Source organism: Budorcas taxicolor, chromosome 20 (assembly GCF_023091745.1).
Source record: "Budorcas taxicolor isolate Tak-1 chromosome 20, Takin1.1, whole genome shotgun sequence".
NCBI lineage: Eukaryota > Metazoa > Chordata > Mammalia > Artiodactyla > Bovidae > Budorcas > Budorcas taxicolor.
In genome coordinates this window covers 17,613,730-17,631,164 of record NC_068929.1, presented here as the reverse complement: position 1 = coordinate 17,631,164, position 17,435 = coordinate 17,613,730, and the positions used below count along the sequence as shown (strand labels likewise).

The 17,435-nt window shown below is 35.2% G+C and overlaps 1 protein-coding gene across 1 annotated transcript in view; it reads right to left on the bottom strand.

Moving 5' to 3' along the window:
- ADAMTS6 (ADAM metallopeptidase with thrombospondin type 1 motif 6) overlaps positions 1-10,323 on the bottom strand; it is a 275,958-nt gene extending 265,635 nt beyond the window's left edge. Inside the window, exons 1-2 of the mRNA XM_052659189.1 lie at positions 10,227-10,323; positions 7,578-7,942 (exon numbers count right to left, since the gene is read on the bottom strand). Coding sequence (XP_052515149.1) covers positions 7,578-7,942; positions 10,227-10,323 — 462 coding nt within the window. The remainder of the gene's footprint in view (positions 1-7,577; positions 7,943-10,226) is intronic.
- Positions 10,324-17,435: the final 7,112 nt, after the last annotated feature.

Below are 17,435 nucleotides of genomic sequence, written 5' to 3'. Positions count from 1 at the left end.
CTCAAGTTCAGTGTATGAAATTATGTTATATAAACCCCCCCAACCTACTACTACTACAGCTTTTCCATCTCAATTACTACCTACATCTTTCTCATCTCATTGATGGCTGCTATTTATATATTCTAGTTGCTCAGGCCCCAAGCTTGGAATCATCACTGATTCTTTCCTTACTGTGTTCTCTAAAGCCTAACATCTGCCCCCAGTTCTCTTTCTAACTTCACCTTCCATTACTCTTGCTCTCTCTCACTTAGCTTTAGCCATGGCAATCTTCTTGGTATTCCTCAAACACTCTCAAATCAGACCTTCGTATTTGAAGATTTCCACCTGGAAATGTTATCCTTCAGATGTCATCATTCCTTTTCTTATTCCTTTTAAGGTCTTTAGTAAATATTTTTTCTACCTTAGAACTTCTCACTATCCAACATATTATGATTCTTATTTACTTAATTGTGCATCTCCTCCACTAGAATGCAAGCTATAGGATTACATGGATTCTTGTTTTGCTCATTGTTGTACTCCTATCACCTGGAACAGTGCCACGTACTTGATAAGTACTTATAATCATTTGATGAATGGATGAATTAATAATGAAAAATGTAGAGAGGCAATTGTGAACATAACTAAATGAACAGAAAGTCTAATGGGGTTGTTGGTCTTTTCTAACTATGTAGGCAAGAATTCCTTAGAAGAAATGGAGTAGCCATCCTGGTCAACAAAAGAGGCCAAAATGCAGTACTTGGATGCAATCTCAAAAACAACAGAATGATCTCTGTTCGTTTCCAAGGCAAACCATTCAATATCATGGTGATCCAAACCTACGCCCCAACCAGTAACGCTGAAGAAGCTGAAGTTAAACGGTTCTATGAAGACCTAGAAGCCTTCTTAGAACTAACGCCCAAAAAAGATGTCGTTTTCATTATTGGGGACTGGAATGCAAAAATAGGAAGTCAAGAAACACCTGGAGTAATAGGCAAATTTGGCCTTGGAATACGGAATGAAGCAGGGCAAAGACTAATAGACTTTTGCCAAGAAAATGCACTGGTCATAGCAAACACCCTCTTCTAACAACACAAGAGAAGACTCTACACATGGAAATCACCAGATGGTCAACACCAAAATCTGACTGATTAAATTCTTCGCAGCCAAAGATGGAGAAGCTCTATACAGACAACAAAAACAAAACCAGGAGCTGACTGTGGCTTAGATCATGAACTCCTTATTGTCAAATTTAGACTGAATTTGAAGAAAGTAGGGAAAACCACTAGACCATTCAGGTATGACCTAAATCAAATCCCTTATGATTATACAGTGGAAGTGAGAAATAGATTTAAGGGACTAGATCTGATAGATAGAGTGCCTGATGAACTATGGACAGAGGTTCGTGACATTGTACAGGAGACAGGGATCAAGACTAGCCCCATGGAAAAAAAAATGCAAAAAAAGCAAAATGGCTGTCTGAGGAGGCCTTATAAATAGCTGTGAAAAGAAGAGAAGGGAAAAGCAAAGGAGAAAAGGAAAGATATTCCCATTTGAATACAGAGTTCCAAAGAATAGCAAGGAGAGATAAGAAAGCCTTCCTTAGTGAACAATGCAAAGAAATAGAGGAAAACAACAGAATGGAAAAGACTAGAGACCTCTTCAAGAAAATTAGAGAGACCAAGGGAACATTTCATGCAAAGATGGGCTCAATAAAGAAATTGTATGGACCTAAAAGAAGCAGAAGATATTAAGAAGAGGTGGCAAGAATACACAGAAGAACTGTACAAAAAAGATATTCACGACAAAGATAACCACAATGGTGTGATCACTCACCAAGAGTCAGACATCCTGGAATATGAAGTCAAGTGGGCCTTAGAAAGCATCACTATGAACAAAACTAGTGGAGATGATGGAATTCCAGTTGAGCTATTTCAAATCCTGAAAGATGATGCTGAGAATGTGCTGCACTCAATATGCCAGCAAATTTGGAAAACTCAGCAGTGGCCACAGGACTGGAAAAGGTCAGTTTTCATTCCAATCCCAAAGAAAGGCAATGCCAAAGAATGCTCAAACTACCGCACAATTGCACTCATCTCACACGCTAGCAAAGCAATGCTCAAAATTCTCCAAGACAGGCTTCAGCAATACATGAACCGTGAACTTCCAGATGTTCAAGCTGGTTTTCGAAAAGGCAGAGGAACCGGAGATCAAATTGCCAACATCCGCTGGATCATGGAAAAAGCAAGAGAGTTCCAGAAAAACATCTCTTTCTGCTTTACTGACTATACCAAAGCCTTTGACTGTGTGGATCACAAGAAACTGTGGAAAATTTTGAAAGAGATGGGCATACCAGACCACCTGACCTGCCTCTTGAGAAACCTATACGCAGGTCAGGAAGCACAGTTAGAACTGGACATGGAACAACAGACTGGTTCCAAAAAGGAAAAGGAGTACGTCAAGGCTGTATATTGTCACCCTGCTTATTTATCTTATATGCAGAGTACATCATGAGATATGCTGGGCTGGAGGAAGCACAAGCTGGAATCAAGATTGCCGGGAGAAATATCAATAACCTCAGATATGCAGATGACACCACCCTTATGGCAGAAAGTGAAGAAGAACTAAAAAGCCTCTTGATGAAAGTGAAAGAGGAGAGTGAAAAAGTTGGCCTAAAGCTCAACATTCAGAAAACAAAGATCATGGCATCCGAACCCATCACTTCATGGGAAATAGATGGGGAAACAATGGAAACAGTGTCAGACTTTATTTTTGGGGGTTCCAAAAAATAAATCACGGCACATGGTGATTACAGCCAAGAAATTAAAAGACGCTTACTCCTTGGAAGGAAAGTTATGACCAACCTAGATAGTATATTCAAAAGCAGAGATATACTTTGCCAACAAAGGTCCGTCTAGTCAAGGCTATGGTTTTTCCAGTGGTCATGTAGGGATGTGAGAGTTGGACTGTGAAGAAAGCTGAGCACTGAAGAATTGATGCTTTTGAACTGTGGTGCTGGAGAAGACTCTTAGGAGTCCCTTGGACTGCAAGGAGATCCAACCAGTCCATCCTAAAGAAGATCAGTCCTGGGTGTTCACTGGAAGGACTGATGCTGAGGCTGAAACTCCAATACTTTGGCCACCTCATGCCAAGAGTTGACTGATTGGAAAAGACCCTGATGCTGGGTGGGACTAGGGGCAGGAGGAGAAGGGGACGACAGAGGATGAGATGGCTGGATGGCATCACTGACTCGATGCACATGAGTTTGGGTGAACTCCGGGAGTTGGTGATGGACAGGGAGGCCTGGCGTGCTGCAATTCATGGAATCGCAAAGCGTCGGACACAACTGAGCAACTGAACTGAACTGAACTGAACTATGTGTATAGTATTTAGTATCTTAGAGAGATAAAATCATTTTTCATGAAGTTGAACAAAATACGAAGAAACAAACAGATCTGGAAAAGATCTGTTGAAAATAAGAAATATGACTGCTATAATTTTTAAATCAATGAAGAAAAAGAAAGCAAAAGTGGGAAAATTTCATAGATCTTAGAACAAAAATGAAAAAAAAATGGGGTGAAAAGAAAAAAGGAGATCCAATTACAGAATGGGATGGTGGGGTACAAGGAGAGAAAGTTACTAAGAAATTTTTTTTATATATCTCTCAGTTGAAGGAGAGTCTTTAAATTGAAAGTACTCATCAAATACAAAGTCAGTGTAAGGACAGAAGACCCACAGCTTATACATTATTATATAATTTCTGAAACAAAAAGGATAAGAAGAAAAGCATACCATTTTGAAGAAAGAAAAATTTGTAAAGAAAAGAATAAGAAGCAGACTTATCTGCCACCAAAATAAATCAATGCTTAGACCTTTAAATCTTTTCCTAAGATATAAAGCCATAGAGATAAGTTTGATACCCCATATTTCCCTTATCCAATTCCAACATCCATGGTCCTAAAGGATAATTATTTTTGAACCTAGACTTCTATATCTAGCTGAATTATTAACCAAACAAGAGGGCAACATAAAGTCACTCTGAAACAGGCAAAGACTCAGAAATTTTACTTCTCAGGTACCTTTTCTGAGGTAATTACTTAACAATGTTCTCCAACAAAACAAGTATGCAAATTCTGTAAACAAAAAGAAAATGCAGAATTAACCTAGGAATAAAGAAACCCCAAGATCTTGAGCTATTAATAGCTCAAGAAATTGATTAAACCATATACTCCAAGAAAAATGACTCCAAAGAAGAATGGAATATATTCCAAGCAATAAATACAAGGGCTAAGGAAATGGATGAGTGGTATAAGCATTGTAAAATTGAAATTATGGGTAAGGAAATATGATTAGAAAGCACCAATGATCTCTACATTGAAAACTATTTTATATAGAACAATTAAAAACAAAATTGGTTACAAGGGACCTTAGAAAAATGGGATTTTAGAAAAACTTATTTATATATTTCATTTGATTAAAAATGTAATATGATATAGGGCTTCCCTGCTGTGTCAGATGGTAAAGAATCCACCTGCAATGCAGGAGACTCAAGTTCAATCTCTAGGTTGGGAAGATCCTCTAGAGAAGAGAGTGGCTACCCACGTCAGGATTTTTGCCTGGAGAATTCCATGGACAGAGGAAGCCTGCAGGCTACAGTCTACAGGGTCACAGAGTTGGACACATTTTAAAAAATAACATGACATAAAATAAGAATAAATGTGAGGATTACTAAAACTGGCAAATAAAAGTATGATGAGGAAGGATATTTACATAGAATCTGCTCACAAATTCCTTATTAGTTGCCAAAGAGAAATGGAAACTTCAGTTATAAACCTGGTAGACCACCCCTAAATCAAGAAATCAAAATGAATCAACACCACACAGTTTCAACAGGAAGCTAAAAGTAAAACAGGTGCTAAAAGTGAAAGTGAAAGTTGCTCAGTTAGGTCCAACTATTTAAGACCCCTACAGTCCATGGAATTCTCCAGGGCAGAATACTGGAGTGGGTATCCTTTCCCTTCTCCAGGGGATCTTTGGAACCTAGGGGTCAAACCCAGGTCTCCCGCACTGCAGGTGGATTATTTACCAGCTGAGCCACAAGGGAAGCCCAAAACAGGTGCTAATGAATAGGAAAAAAAAGAGAACAAGAGACACAGAAGTTTCAATGAGGATGAAAAATAGATGAGTGACACTGTTAGGGGAAGCACATTGATTGAAACCACCCACCCTGGCCAGGCACCATAGTAACTATTTGCATGAGTTGTTTTATGACAGGAGATCCTGATAAGGAATAGGGAACTAATTAGCCGTCACCAACCGGAAGAATTCGGGAAAGGTCTAAAGGAGACACTGCGTGTCCATCCACTTCCCAGAATCCCTCTCGATAGCATCCATCTTGGCTGAGCGATGCGTGCGCCACCAGGAAAGACTCTGAATTAGAATGATTGGCCAAAGACCACCAGGAAACTAATCCCATCACCATAAAACCCAAGACTGCAAGCCACACGGCAGAGCAGTTCTCCTGGATTTCCTTACCCTACAGTTCTCCTGGGTCTCCTTTCTCTACTGCTCTCCACCCAGGTGCCCTTTCCCAATAAAATCTCTTGCTTTGTCAGCCCATGTGTCTCCTTGGACAATTCATTTCCGAGCATTAGACAAGAGCCCAGTTTCGGGCCCTGGAAGGGGTCCACCTTCCTGCAACAACACTCTGCTATTCCCTTAAGCACAGATTCCATTTATAATCTTCTTCTCACCTTTGCCTTATCAACGTCTTTCACCATTCCATCAGTAGTCACTTATATCAGCAATTCTCAAATTATTTGTTTCCAGAATAAAATTCTTTTCTAGATTTCAAAGCTGTATTTTCCAAAAGCCAACTAGAATCTTTAACCTTTATTTCTTCAGATTCTTCACATTCACTATATCAAAATCACTATCTTCATCTTCCTTTAAACTCCAGCATTCCACTACCATGACTTTTCTCTATTAGTAAAATTCATATACAGCCTCGTCCAAAAGTGAAATCTCAATCATCATCAATTACTTTCTCTCCTCCATTTCACATCCAGTTCAATGATTTTTTAAATATCATTAAATATCCACTATTTACTATATGCTAGGGAAGAAAAATCAATAAGACACAAATCCTATAAATTTTCTCACCAAAATGAGGTTCAAATTTATCCATCTGCTCCATTCCCAGTGCCATAGTCGGTATAGACTTTCATTATCTCCTATAAGATCTAACTCATCTTCATATCTCCAATCACTCCTCTTCCCTCAGCTTCACAATGGAATTAGCTTTTTTTCTAAATCTCAGATCTGTTCATTTGACCAGCGTGTTAAAATTATCAATGGCATAATTAATGCCAAATTTAAAGAGCTTGGTTAATGACTAGGAACAGTATTTTTCTATCATACTTAACAGCAAATGTCATAAGTTTAAAAATAGTTATTTTGGATAATTTATTCAAAAAGAGGAATCTCTTTTGTATATAAAGTTTAAAACTGCTTAGAGACAAAGAAACTAGTGATGAATATATTCAATATGTCTATATTATAGGAATTAACCCAAATATTAAAATCTAAGTAATCATTTTGACTTATTAACATTACAGAAAATTGACATTCGAGCAAATTCTTATATATACCCATGGCAAAAATTTTTCTCAACTACATGGTTCTTAATACTTCTTTGAAATTTAGAATCTATCTAAACTCAACTCCATATACTTTTTTATAGTGAAATAAGATTGAAGATATGGATGTGATAAGAGTAAGGAAGAAAAACAGTTTTTGAAAATGTGAGTTGAGCATCAGAATGTCTGTACTCTTTTAAACCAATAAAGCTTTAATAGAACATCTACACTGGCATGAAAAGCAGTAGATGAAATGTGAAATACAGGAAGTAGAAATGAAGAATGTGCTTTGTTCTACAACCATTACTATGTGCAGCCTTGAACTGTGTATTTACCATTAGACTAGAATGGACTCAAATGCCCAGCATAGAACCTATACTCTTGAAATCCAGTTTCAGGGTAAAATAAGATTTATTATCAATTATCAGATAAATGTAGGAAAAAAAATATTTTCTAAAGAGACATTGATTGATATATAAGATTTTGCTTCAAGGACTTATAAACCTAAATAGGTCATGAGTAATTTTAAGCTATGTTGATTACCAGAGAAAGACATGAAAGAACTTTAAGAGGTAATCAGTGTCATGGTTTCCTGCATAATACAAACACATACATACACACAATACCCTTAAGTTCCTCATCAAAGACTGAGTTTTGTCTATGCATTAAGCATATAGTATTTGATCAGAAAAATTTAACTCTAAAAGGAAAGGAGAGGTTTCATTCACTTCTCTACTAATAATACAGGGTTTTAAAAATTGTTCCTACTTTGAAAGTTCAATGCAAACATTATGAAAAAGATTATCAAAAGCAAAGGCAATAGAAATAACAAAAATTTTAGAATGTTTCCTTCCCTAGATAAACCATATAAATATATGTGTGTATATTATTAACCTGAGAAAAGACATTTATATTGTGAATTTATTTCCACATCACAAATTTAAAATTATAACATCTACTTACCAACCCAACACAATTGCTTAAAGCCACTTTAGTTGTACTACGTTGATCTTGCAAGTATCCTGTGTAATGACAGTTGTCTAAAAAATCATGCTTCCACTGGGGTCCATCTTTTCCCCAATATTCTACTGTAAAATGTTTGGACACAAAATCTGTGTTGAGAGTCAAGTTTAGGTGAAAGTGCTTGCCATAGGCTGAAAGTTTAAAAAATAACTTAGATACTGCCTGCTGTGGATCGATAGGGTCCATACTCCGTCTTCTCCTGGAGTGTTTATCATTTTTCACAGTAAAGCTGAGAAAAGCTCCATTTTGATCAACTCTTATTGGAATAGTTAGCTGGTAGTGTTCTAGATAAGTCAGGAATTCCTCTTTTGTAACCACAGGGCAGAAAATCCAGAAAAAACACATGGAAGAAAAGAAAATTTAACAGATCAAAGAAGTAACAGTATAAGCAACTATATTCCTTAAAACTATGCATTATTATATACAAAGTATGGGAAAACATGTTATATTAAGCAAAAATGAAAGAGCAAAAGTTTAAAATCTCAAGATGAATTAAGTTCCAAATATTCCATTCCTTTAAAAAGTATTTTAAAGTTTTTTGAAAGGCTTTTTTTAAATTTAATTTTGAAAACATGAATTCTAAGAGCTAAATTTTATAGCACATAAGAATATTGGTAAAAATACACATACGTAAAACAACAGAATTTCATTCAGATAAAATGTTGTGAAAGTTACCCAAAAGAGTTTACACAGAATCTCTACAGCCTTGTTGAACTTTTTTTTTTTTAATTATCAGTTACAATGTAAAATTACAGCAACCACTTTGGAAAACAGCCTAGCAGTTCCTCAAAAAGTTAAACATAGAACTACCATCTGACCCAGCAATTTCACTCTCAGGTATTTTTACAAGAGAAATGAAAACATAAATCCACACAAAAACTTGCACAAAAATGTTCATAGCAGCATTATTCATAATAACTAAAAGGGGTAAATAACCCAAATGTCCATCAATTGATAGATGAATGAATGGATGAATAATATGTGATATATTCATGCAACAAATTATTGTACAATAAAAAGGAATACTGAAACATGTTATGACATGAATGAATCTTCATAACAGCCTTCATAATCAAAGTTCCTTATCTAATACTATAAAAACACTATGCTAAATGAAAAGAACCAGTCACACAGAATAGGCAAAACTCTATGGACAAAAATAGACCAGAGGTTGCCTAGGACTGGGGATAAGGTGGTTTGGAGGAAGTGGGGAGTGACCATTAATGAGTTCAGAGTTTCTTTTGGGGTTGATAAAATGTTCTAAATTTGATTGTGATGATGGTTGTACAACTCTGTGAGTAACTGTAAACCAATGAATTGTATATTTTAAATGGGTGATTATATGGTATGTATATTACAGTACAGTTGTTTAAAAATTATCAGATCAATAAAAAATTCAGAAGACTATTAAATATATTTTCGTCACTTAGATGCATTAAATATTACCAATTTACCTTCTTAACCATATCTTCCTTTAGCTAAGTTTATCACTAAGGCAGAACCAAATGTCTGCACACTGCTTCACTGTCTAAATATGAAGTTTACCCACAAATATAAACTTCCATGAAACCATGACCAAATGGAAAAAAAATTTTAAATAATACTTATTTCAATTATAAATAACAGTTTATATTAAATGCTATGGGTTTGTTGATTTGAGAGCCACATTTTGTACATATGGACTTCTTAGATATATACATCAATCCATAATGGTCCTGAAAATCTGGCTTATCAGAACAACAAAAAAAGATCTGTTACTATACATTCATGGGAGCAGAATTCAAAAAAGTATGCTTTCAATAACTCTTTAAGAATTGGACTGATCTGTGGAAAACAAAATGATCTTCATTCCTAGAACCTCTGGTAACATCTTTTCTATGATAAAAAGTTCAATTTTATGGACTAAAATTATGGGCTTCCCTTGTGTTTTAGTTGGTAAAGAATCCACCTGCAATGTGGGAGACCTGGCTTTGATCCCTGGGTTGGGAAGATCCCCTGGAGAAGGGAAAGGCTACCCACTCCAGTGTCCTGGCCTAGAGAACTCCGTGGACTGTATAGTTCATGGGGTCGCAAAGAGTCAGACATGACTGAGCAACTTTCACACGTGGATTAGAACTTGACAAGTTGAACTTCTAATTCTTTTATGTAGCTTCTAGTCCTTAGATCAGAATTCTTAAGTTTGGAAACACATTTTTATATTAAGGGTCCACAAGGATCTTACGTCAGAATTTGTCTGGTTTCTTATTCTTCTATAGCAATAACCTCTGGATTCCTTTTGAGCATGATCTTTACTGTAAACCCTGACAATGAGTATATTAGTAAAGTTAAGAATCAGAAGAAGAGGCCAGGGTCTTCTGAGGAAGACCAGTCAACTCTAAAATGCACTAGATGTTAAATACTAGTAGGACAAGTTAAAAGTCTATTATAATCATTAACATTTATGAAACTAGCACTGAATTGACACACTAGGTCTCTGCTCCTACCATTATACATATGAAAGAAAATGTTCGTTCAACTAAATATTCAGAATCTTTCCTTGTAAGATTAATAGCAATATTTTTTTGTCAGTTTCGAAAGCAGGAATCCTACCTTGAGAACTGTATGAAAGCCTGTAGTCACTATGAAATTCCGATGAAGCCATGACGAGGCTCAAAATCCAGGTAAACGTCTTCCACAAAATTTCCATAATTTAGAAAACTGGATGATTTTTTAGAGGGCTACCTATGTTCTAGAGAGTCAATACCATACCAAAATCGAAGCATAACAATTTTATTTCTTTATAACTTCTTGCAGATTAGTTATTAGATGTTCCACTATTTAGCAGGTATTTTTTCCCAACATCTGGTACTTTCTTCTATATTTGGATTCATTTTCTCAATCCAAAATGAAAATAATAATGATGGAAATTTTCATAAGCAGAGTATTAGGCTGAATAGTCACTAAAAGTATGGCTATTTTTTAACCTAGAAAAAAAAAATTAAGTTAATTGAAAAACATTCTGAATGGACAGATCTATATTGCAGAATGCTTGCCAAAGGACATATACTACAAAATTACATAACTAATCAGACCATTGTTGTCCTTCATAGTGTAAATAAACATTCACGAGACTAAGTACCGAATTGGAAACCTAAATGTTTAGAAGGATAATACCAAAGCTACTTGATAATCAAAGAAGGAACCTAAGGAGGATCATAAAAATTCTCTTCTTAAAACTTTGAAAATAACAATGTATGGGTATATAGTGACTAATCTTTCAATAAAAACCAGGCTGACTTCACAAAGTTCATTTTATGAACAGTACTGATAAACAGTATGTGACTGTATTCCTTAACATTTAGTACACCTCTATCTAGAGTTTGATTTGTTACCTATCATTTTTTTCTTAGAGAGTAGATCTACAAATACACAGTGGTATTAAGCAACTATTTGTGAAAACTCAGACAGTAGCATAAATTAAACTTCTGAAAAGCTGAACCATATTTACTGTAACCCTTGACTCTATCTGGAAATCTTTTGACTCATAAAGCAATACATATGAAACAATTTATCTAGAATATAACTATAAAGAAAAGTAATTCATTTTCTGAAAAGAATTTTTTAAAATTCAGTTCAGGTAACACAACAGATTTCATGTCCTATCTCATGTACTTTTCTTCTGACTTACAATTTCACTCAGAAGCCATGATTTCACATTTTATACAGAACACTGGCATATTTGGCTACCTGATTTTCCAGAATAAGGAAACAAAAAAAGGACTAAAAGGTAGCTCAGAAAAGGCAACAAAAGTTAACCAAAAAAAGAGGAAAAACCAAAAAGTAGCTTTAGAAACCGAAAGCAATACATTGAAGGTAGAGACAAATGGTCCTTATATAGCTTAATAGTTCATATTGTGTATATGACTGTGTTATAGCTAAATATCTGATATTCAAAAGCTTAACTGTAAAATTAAGTTATTTGGAATACTTCATTCCCTATAGTGCTAGAAATATTGGTTATTACAATGTATTAAAAAAACCCACAATCGTTTCAAGTTTCTTAAGTCTGTGTCTACAAATTATTAAATTGATAAACCTTGAAAAACTAATTCAACCAATCAACAACTGTTGTCTCACATGTTTTAAAAATGATGCTATAACAACATGGAGATAAGAAAAGATTAAGACACAATCTTTGCCCTTTAGGCAATCATAATCTAAGGAAAAAGAAAAAACTCAAGACAGACTGACATATGCCATAATAAACTTACAAAAGTATTTATAAGAGATCAGATGAAGGGAATGACTTCTGAATCAAAGAAAGATAGTGAAGAAAAAGTTATGAAAAAAAATAACATTTGAGATACACCCTGGAAGATGAACAGAATTTGACAAGTCAAGTTTCTGGGGGCAATCATTACAAATTAAAGAAACAGACTGCACAAAGTACAGATGGCAAGAAAAAATGGAAAATATTAGTAATGATATTAAGTTTTGTTCCTATGCAGAAGACAGGTAATATCTAGAAAGGTAGTTTAAGGTCAGGTCTAAAAACAAAGAGAACTTTAAATATATGTTACTCCTTTTAATATTCATTACAATCTTATAAAGTAGGTATTATTGCTGTGTGTGAGGAATGGCCCCAGAGATCCTGCCTCCTAATACCCAAGCCATTCTGTAACCTCCTTCCTTGGAGTAATTTGATCCTAACTAATATAATACCTCAATGGTGAGAGGATGTCACTTCCATGATTAGATTACAAAAGATTCTGACTTCCATCTTAGCGGTAGACTCCCTTACTGGACTTTGACGAAACAAGCTGCCATATGGACAGGCTCACATGGCAAGGAACTGAGAGCAGCCTTCAGATAACCACTAGCTAGGAAATGCAGCCCTCAATTCTATAGCTTGCAAGGAACTAAGCGTTGAATATGTGAGCTTATAAGCATATCCCTCCCCACTCAAGTTTTCTGTGGTTCCCTTAGTCCTTGCCAACATTTTAACTATAGCCTCTTGAGAGAGACTGAAGCACAAGACAGAGTAAGCCATGCCCAGGCTCCTGACTCACAGATACTGTTAATAAATGTGTGTTCTTTAAGTTGCTAAGTTTATGGTGATAATTTTTGAACCAACTGATAACTAATACAGCTGCTTATTTACAGATAAAGAAGTTGAAGCTCATAGTGACCACATAACTAGAAAACAGCAGGGCACAGAGTCATATATAAGATTATCTGGCTTTAAAGTCTAAATTTTTTATATTATATCACATTTCCATTTTAAATTACTCTAACTTAAATATTCAATAGTAATTGCATATGACCAGTATCAAACTAAATATTCATAAATGATGATAATGTGAAATTTTAAGCAACTTGATACACAATAACTGTTTTATCTCAAAATTTCTTCTACAGTGATTTAGGCAAAACAACAGGCACTATATATCTTTCTCAGGCAAAAATCTATAAAGAGATTAAATCACACTATTATTCAATAACAGCACAACTGACCCTTGAATTACCTGTGAGCGGGCAGTACCCAGTTTCTGCAAAAATGTGAATTATAAACTACAGGTAACCCTCTATGTATGCAGCTTCTCCATAATAGATTCAACTAATAAAGGATAGTGTAGTACTATAGTATTATTATATAATGTATAATATATAATAATACATAATATAAATTAATATATATAAATAAATATATAATACTATAGTATTATTACTGAAAAAAAAATTCTTGTATATATGGACTTGCAGCTCCAATCTGTGCTGTACAAGGTCAACAGTAAAAAAAACAATCCAGTTATCTTGATTCCCAGCCTATTTATGTACGGTCTCCAACTGCTTACCTGTTGCTTCATGAGCATTTACTCTTCGTTGTTGTTTTATCAGATTACCTGAGTGCTGGGCATAAAAATATCTGACATTAAGTGTGTCCCTCATATACTTTAATCTTCCTTTAAAGAGGAATATATAATAAACATATTTGAGTGAGTTTCTAGTAAGTGATGATAGATTTGTAGTGAATCATATTTATCCTTTTTTTCCTATTTTCCTAGGCTCTAGAACTGACAAACTTATAATGAGCCACATTTAGGAAACAACTGTTTTCTCCTCTTGAGAAATTTCCTGCTCTTCACAGTTTTTTAACCTCTAATTTTACCATTACTACCACTATCTTGTAAGTGCCCAAGTTAAATAAACAAGTATAACATCCAGAGAAAAAGTAGTATGAAGCACCTGGCCAAAAGTACACTAACATTTGATTTAAGAACTTGTAGTAAAAAAAGAACATTGATGCATAATAGAAAGAGCAGAAGTTTTGAAGATAAACAAACCAGTGCGATAGTCCTGGTTCTACCACTGACTACAGTATCTGGCACATAGGCACTCAATAAATTTCAGTCTCTTTCTCCATTCTCATTCATTCCTCCCCTCCTCACATTTTTCAAGCTTCTAGTGCCAGTGAAGAAATTTAATAATAAGTAAATGAGTGGGCTCAAGTTCAATTAAAGTCAACAACAACTAATATATCTAACCACTCTTAGTCACCTATACAATAAAAATGAACAGCTGAACTTACTTTCTGACACCTACTGGAGAATTTAATCTGGACATTATAAGCAAATATGTATAGGTACTAACTTCTCCAGAAATAGTTTCCAAAATTCAGATTAATATTAAAATAGTACATAATTATCCAAAAAGCATAATGTCCTTACATTGGACAGCAGAAGCATTATGCTGTGGAATATACAAGAGGTTTTGAATCCTGTTTTGACTGCAAGATACTTAACTCTAATAGATGTTTCCTCATCTATAAAAACATGATTATGATATCTATCTTACAAAGATTTGCTGAGAGATTAGATTATACATGATGTAAAGTGTCCACATGCTTCACTTTAATAGTTAAATAAATATTAGTCCCCTTCTCCTCAATATCTGACTCATCATTTTTCAAAGGCCTTCCTTCAAGGAGTTTCATGTATCTCCGTCCCTTAAGAATGTGGAACAGTTGGATATGATGATGGAATCAACTAGGTCATATTATCTATTAGAGTGAACAGTAAAGAATTTAGGTCATGATAACTGGACTGACAACTACTTTAAATTTGAAAACAGAATCAAAACTTCCATTTTACATTGATTTTACACAGACTTTTTCCCCTAAGAAAAATGCACCAATCAGTAGAGTTAAGGGATCATTTACCTGCTTCCATCCATCAAAGCGACACTAAGTAGAAATAATTTTAAAAAACTTAAACTTTACTGATTTCCTCAGTAGTCCACCCAAGCTGAAGGGTACTTGTCTTTTTCCTCTATCATCTGTACTTCCAACTCAAATGATCTAAGAGTAGCCAAGGTAATAATTTCCTCTCAAGAACTATCATTATGGAGCTAAGGAACACATATAACATCCTTCTTGACTTCCTTCATTCATCTTAATTCTGATTATTTTTTTAAAGCTGATTTTGTCTTCACTGAGGAAGCAATAATACCACACTTCCTTCAGGTACTTCAATTTTTATATGTGAAAATTAACTTCTCATTTCATTTTCCAATTATTCATTCAACAAATATTTAGCTACCCTGGTGACTCAATTAGTAAAGAATCCACCTGCAATGTAGGAGACACGGATTTGATCCCTGGGTCGGGATGATCCCTGGCGAAGGAAATGGAGACCCACTCCAGCATTCTTGCCTGGGAAATCCCATGGACAGAGGAGCCTGGCGGGCTGCAGTCCATGGGGTCGCAAGAGTCAGATACAACTTAGCAATAAAACCACCACCATTATATGCTAAGGCTTGAAATACAAAAGTTTACAGGTCATTTATAAATTCTGTGACACTGCTTTCCAAGGAAAGGTGTAGTTAAGGAGACTTAAAACTTACCTAACAAGAAAAGCAAACAAGCCAAAAGCAAAAATACACAATATTATTCTATAAAAATCAAGCCCCAAATTACATATAGCGCCCAACTGTTTATTCCAGATGGCAAGTTAAATATGTTATCTGTATTATAACTTCTCTCCTGAAAAACAGAAACACCTTTTTCTCTTGACATTAAATGTTGATAAATCAAAATGTTGATAATTCTTTGGTAGAACCAAGAGAGCTATCCACTTCTTCCACCTTTTACTCTTCTCCCCAGAAATGTTCCAGAGAATGTGCTATCAATTCTCTTAATATGTTAGCTCTTTATTCTCTCACAAAAGTCACACACAGCATAAGATTGGCATAGAGGACCATCCCAAAGCACCAGCAGCTACTAATGGTTGCTAAGGAAATGAAGAGGAAATAGTAAGAATAGACAAGAATAAGAATTAATCTTACATGCAATGGCTCAGACATGAAAAGTATTAAAGTATTTCAAGTCTTGAGGTTAGAGAGTTTTGCCCTTGAGAATCACAAAAATACTAATACCACAACACAGATTTCATTTGCTGCCATTTGTAAAAAATTGAATGATTTGTTTGAAATCAGCTTTTTTGCCTCTATAGCTATTCTTCAAAAATCTAAAATACCAATGATCACATATAAACACTAAATTAATACAAACTGGAACTGCAGCTACCACTTTGGTTGAAACACAGGAAAACAATTATCTCCAAAATTAATTTTCTCAATTTCCTTTCAACTACACCAGTCTTATGTTACATTTATTTTCCTGTCATGAATTTTGAGAGCTGCCATTCACACATCTAAGTTTCAGTCTAATCAACATAACCTAAAAAAGGAAAGAAAAAAATTGTCCAAGAAATTTGAACATAAAAGAGTATGTTGAAAATCACACTCCAGTGTGTTTTTAAAAGTTCCAAGCAATAGTTCAGTTTCCCCTTTCCTCCGTCATTCTGCATACTCTCGCCTCCCCCCAACCCCCCCACCCCCACCCCTCTTCACCCAGACAGAGGGTAACAGTCTGAGCTGCCCTGGTTGAGTTGATCCTAAAGTTAACATTCAGCAGCCCATTTCCAGACAGCAGCGCTAAATCTATTTGGATAAAACGCGTGTGACCCAGACAGTTGGCATTTGGCCCAAACGCGTTGCACCGGCAGCTCAAATAAAAACAAGAGTAAGAAACTCACTCTCTTGTTCCCTCTCAGTGCGCTTTCTCACTCTCTCCCTCTCTTTGCTTCCACTACAACAAGGAAAGAAATTACCAAAGACAGGAATTATAGTAAACATTATCTAAAGGCAGCTTTCCAATAACCCCTGAAGCACAATCCCCTCTCCAGTCTCTGAACTTTGATCCCATATACCATATACACGGACATATCCTGATATTCAAGGCTCCAGAGGGTTATGAGCCTACCATGTCCCAAGTGGCCAAAAGTAAATCAAAAACACACGTTTCCATCTCTTTGATTAGCCTATTAAGAGCTTAACATATCTAGAGCATCGGGACTATAGCTAGCACATTAATTCTGCCCTCTGAGCCCAGGCACAAAATATGCACTTGTCTGACTACTTAAGACACTGATTTGAAACTGTAAAATGCAGGTCTTTTTTTAAGAACTGAAAATCAGATTAAAATCACATCATTATTACTTTCCCAATTACTATTTGGTGATTAAAGACCACAAAAATCATAATCAAGTCATACTTCACAAAACATGTCTATTTGTATAATAAACATATATTTCTTTTTGCATCATAAAATATTTGCAAGACCCAGAATTCTCCAACCCCCGACTAGTCTGGAGTTAAAAGATTTCTATCTGTAAAATGAGTTCAGTCAAGCTCACTCATTGCCATTTAAAAAAAAAAAAAAAGAAGAAAAAGAAAAAACACACACAGAAAAAAGTTTTC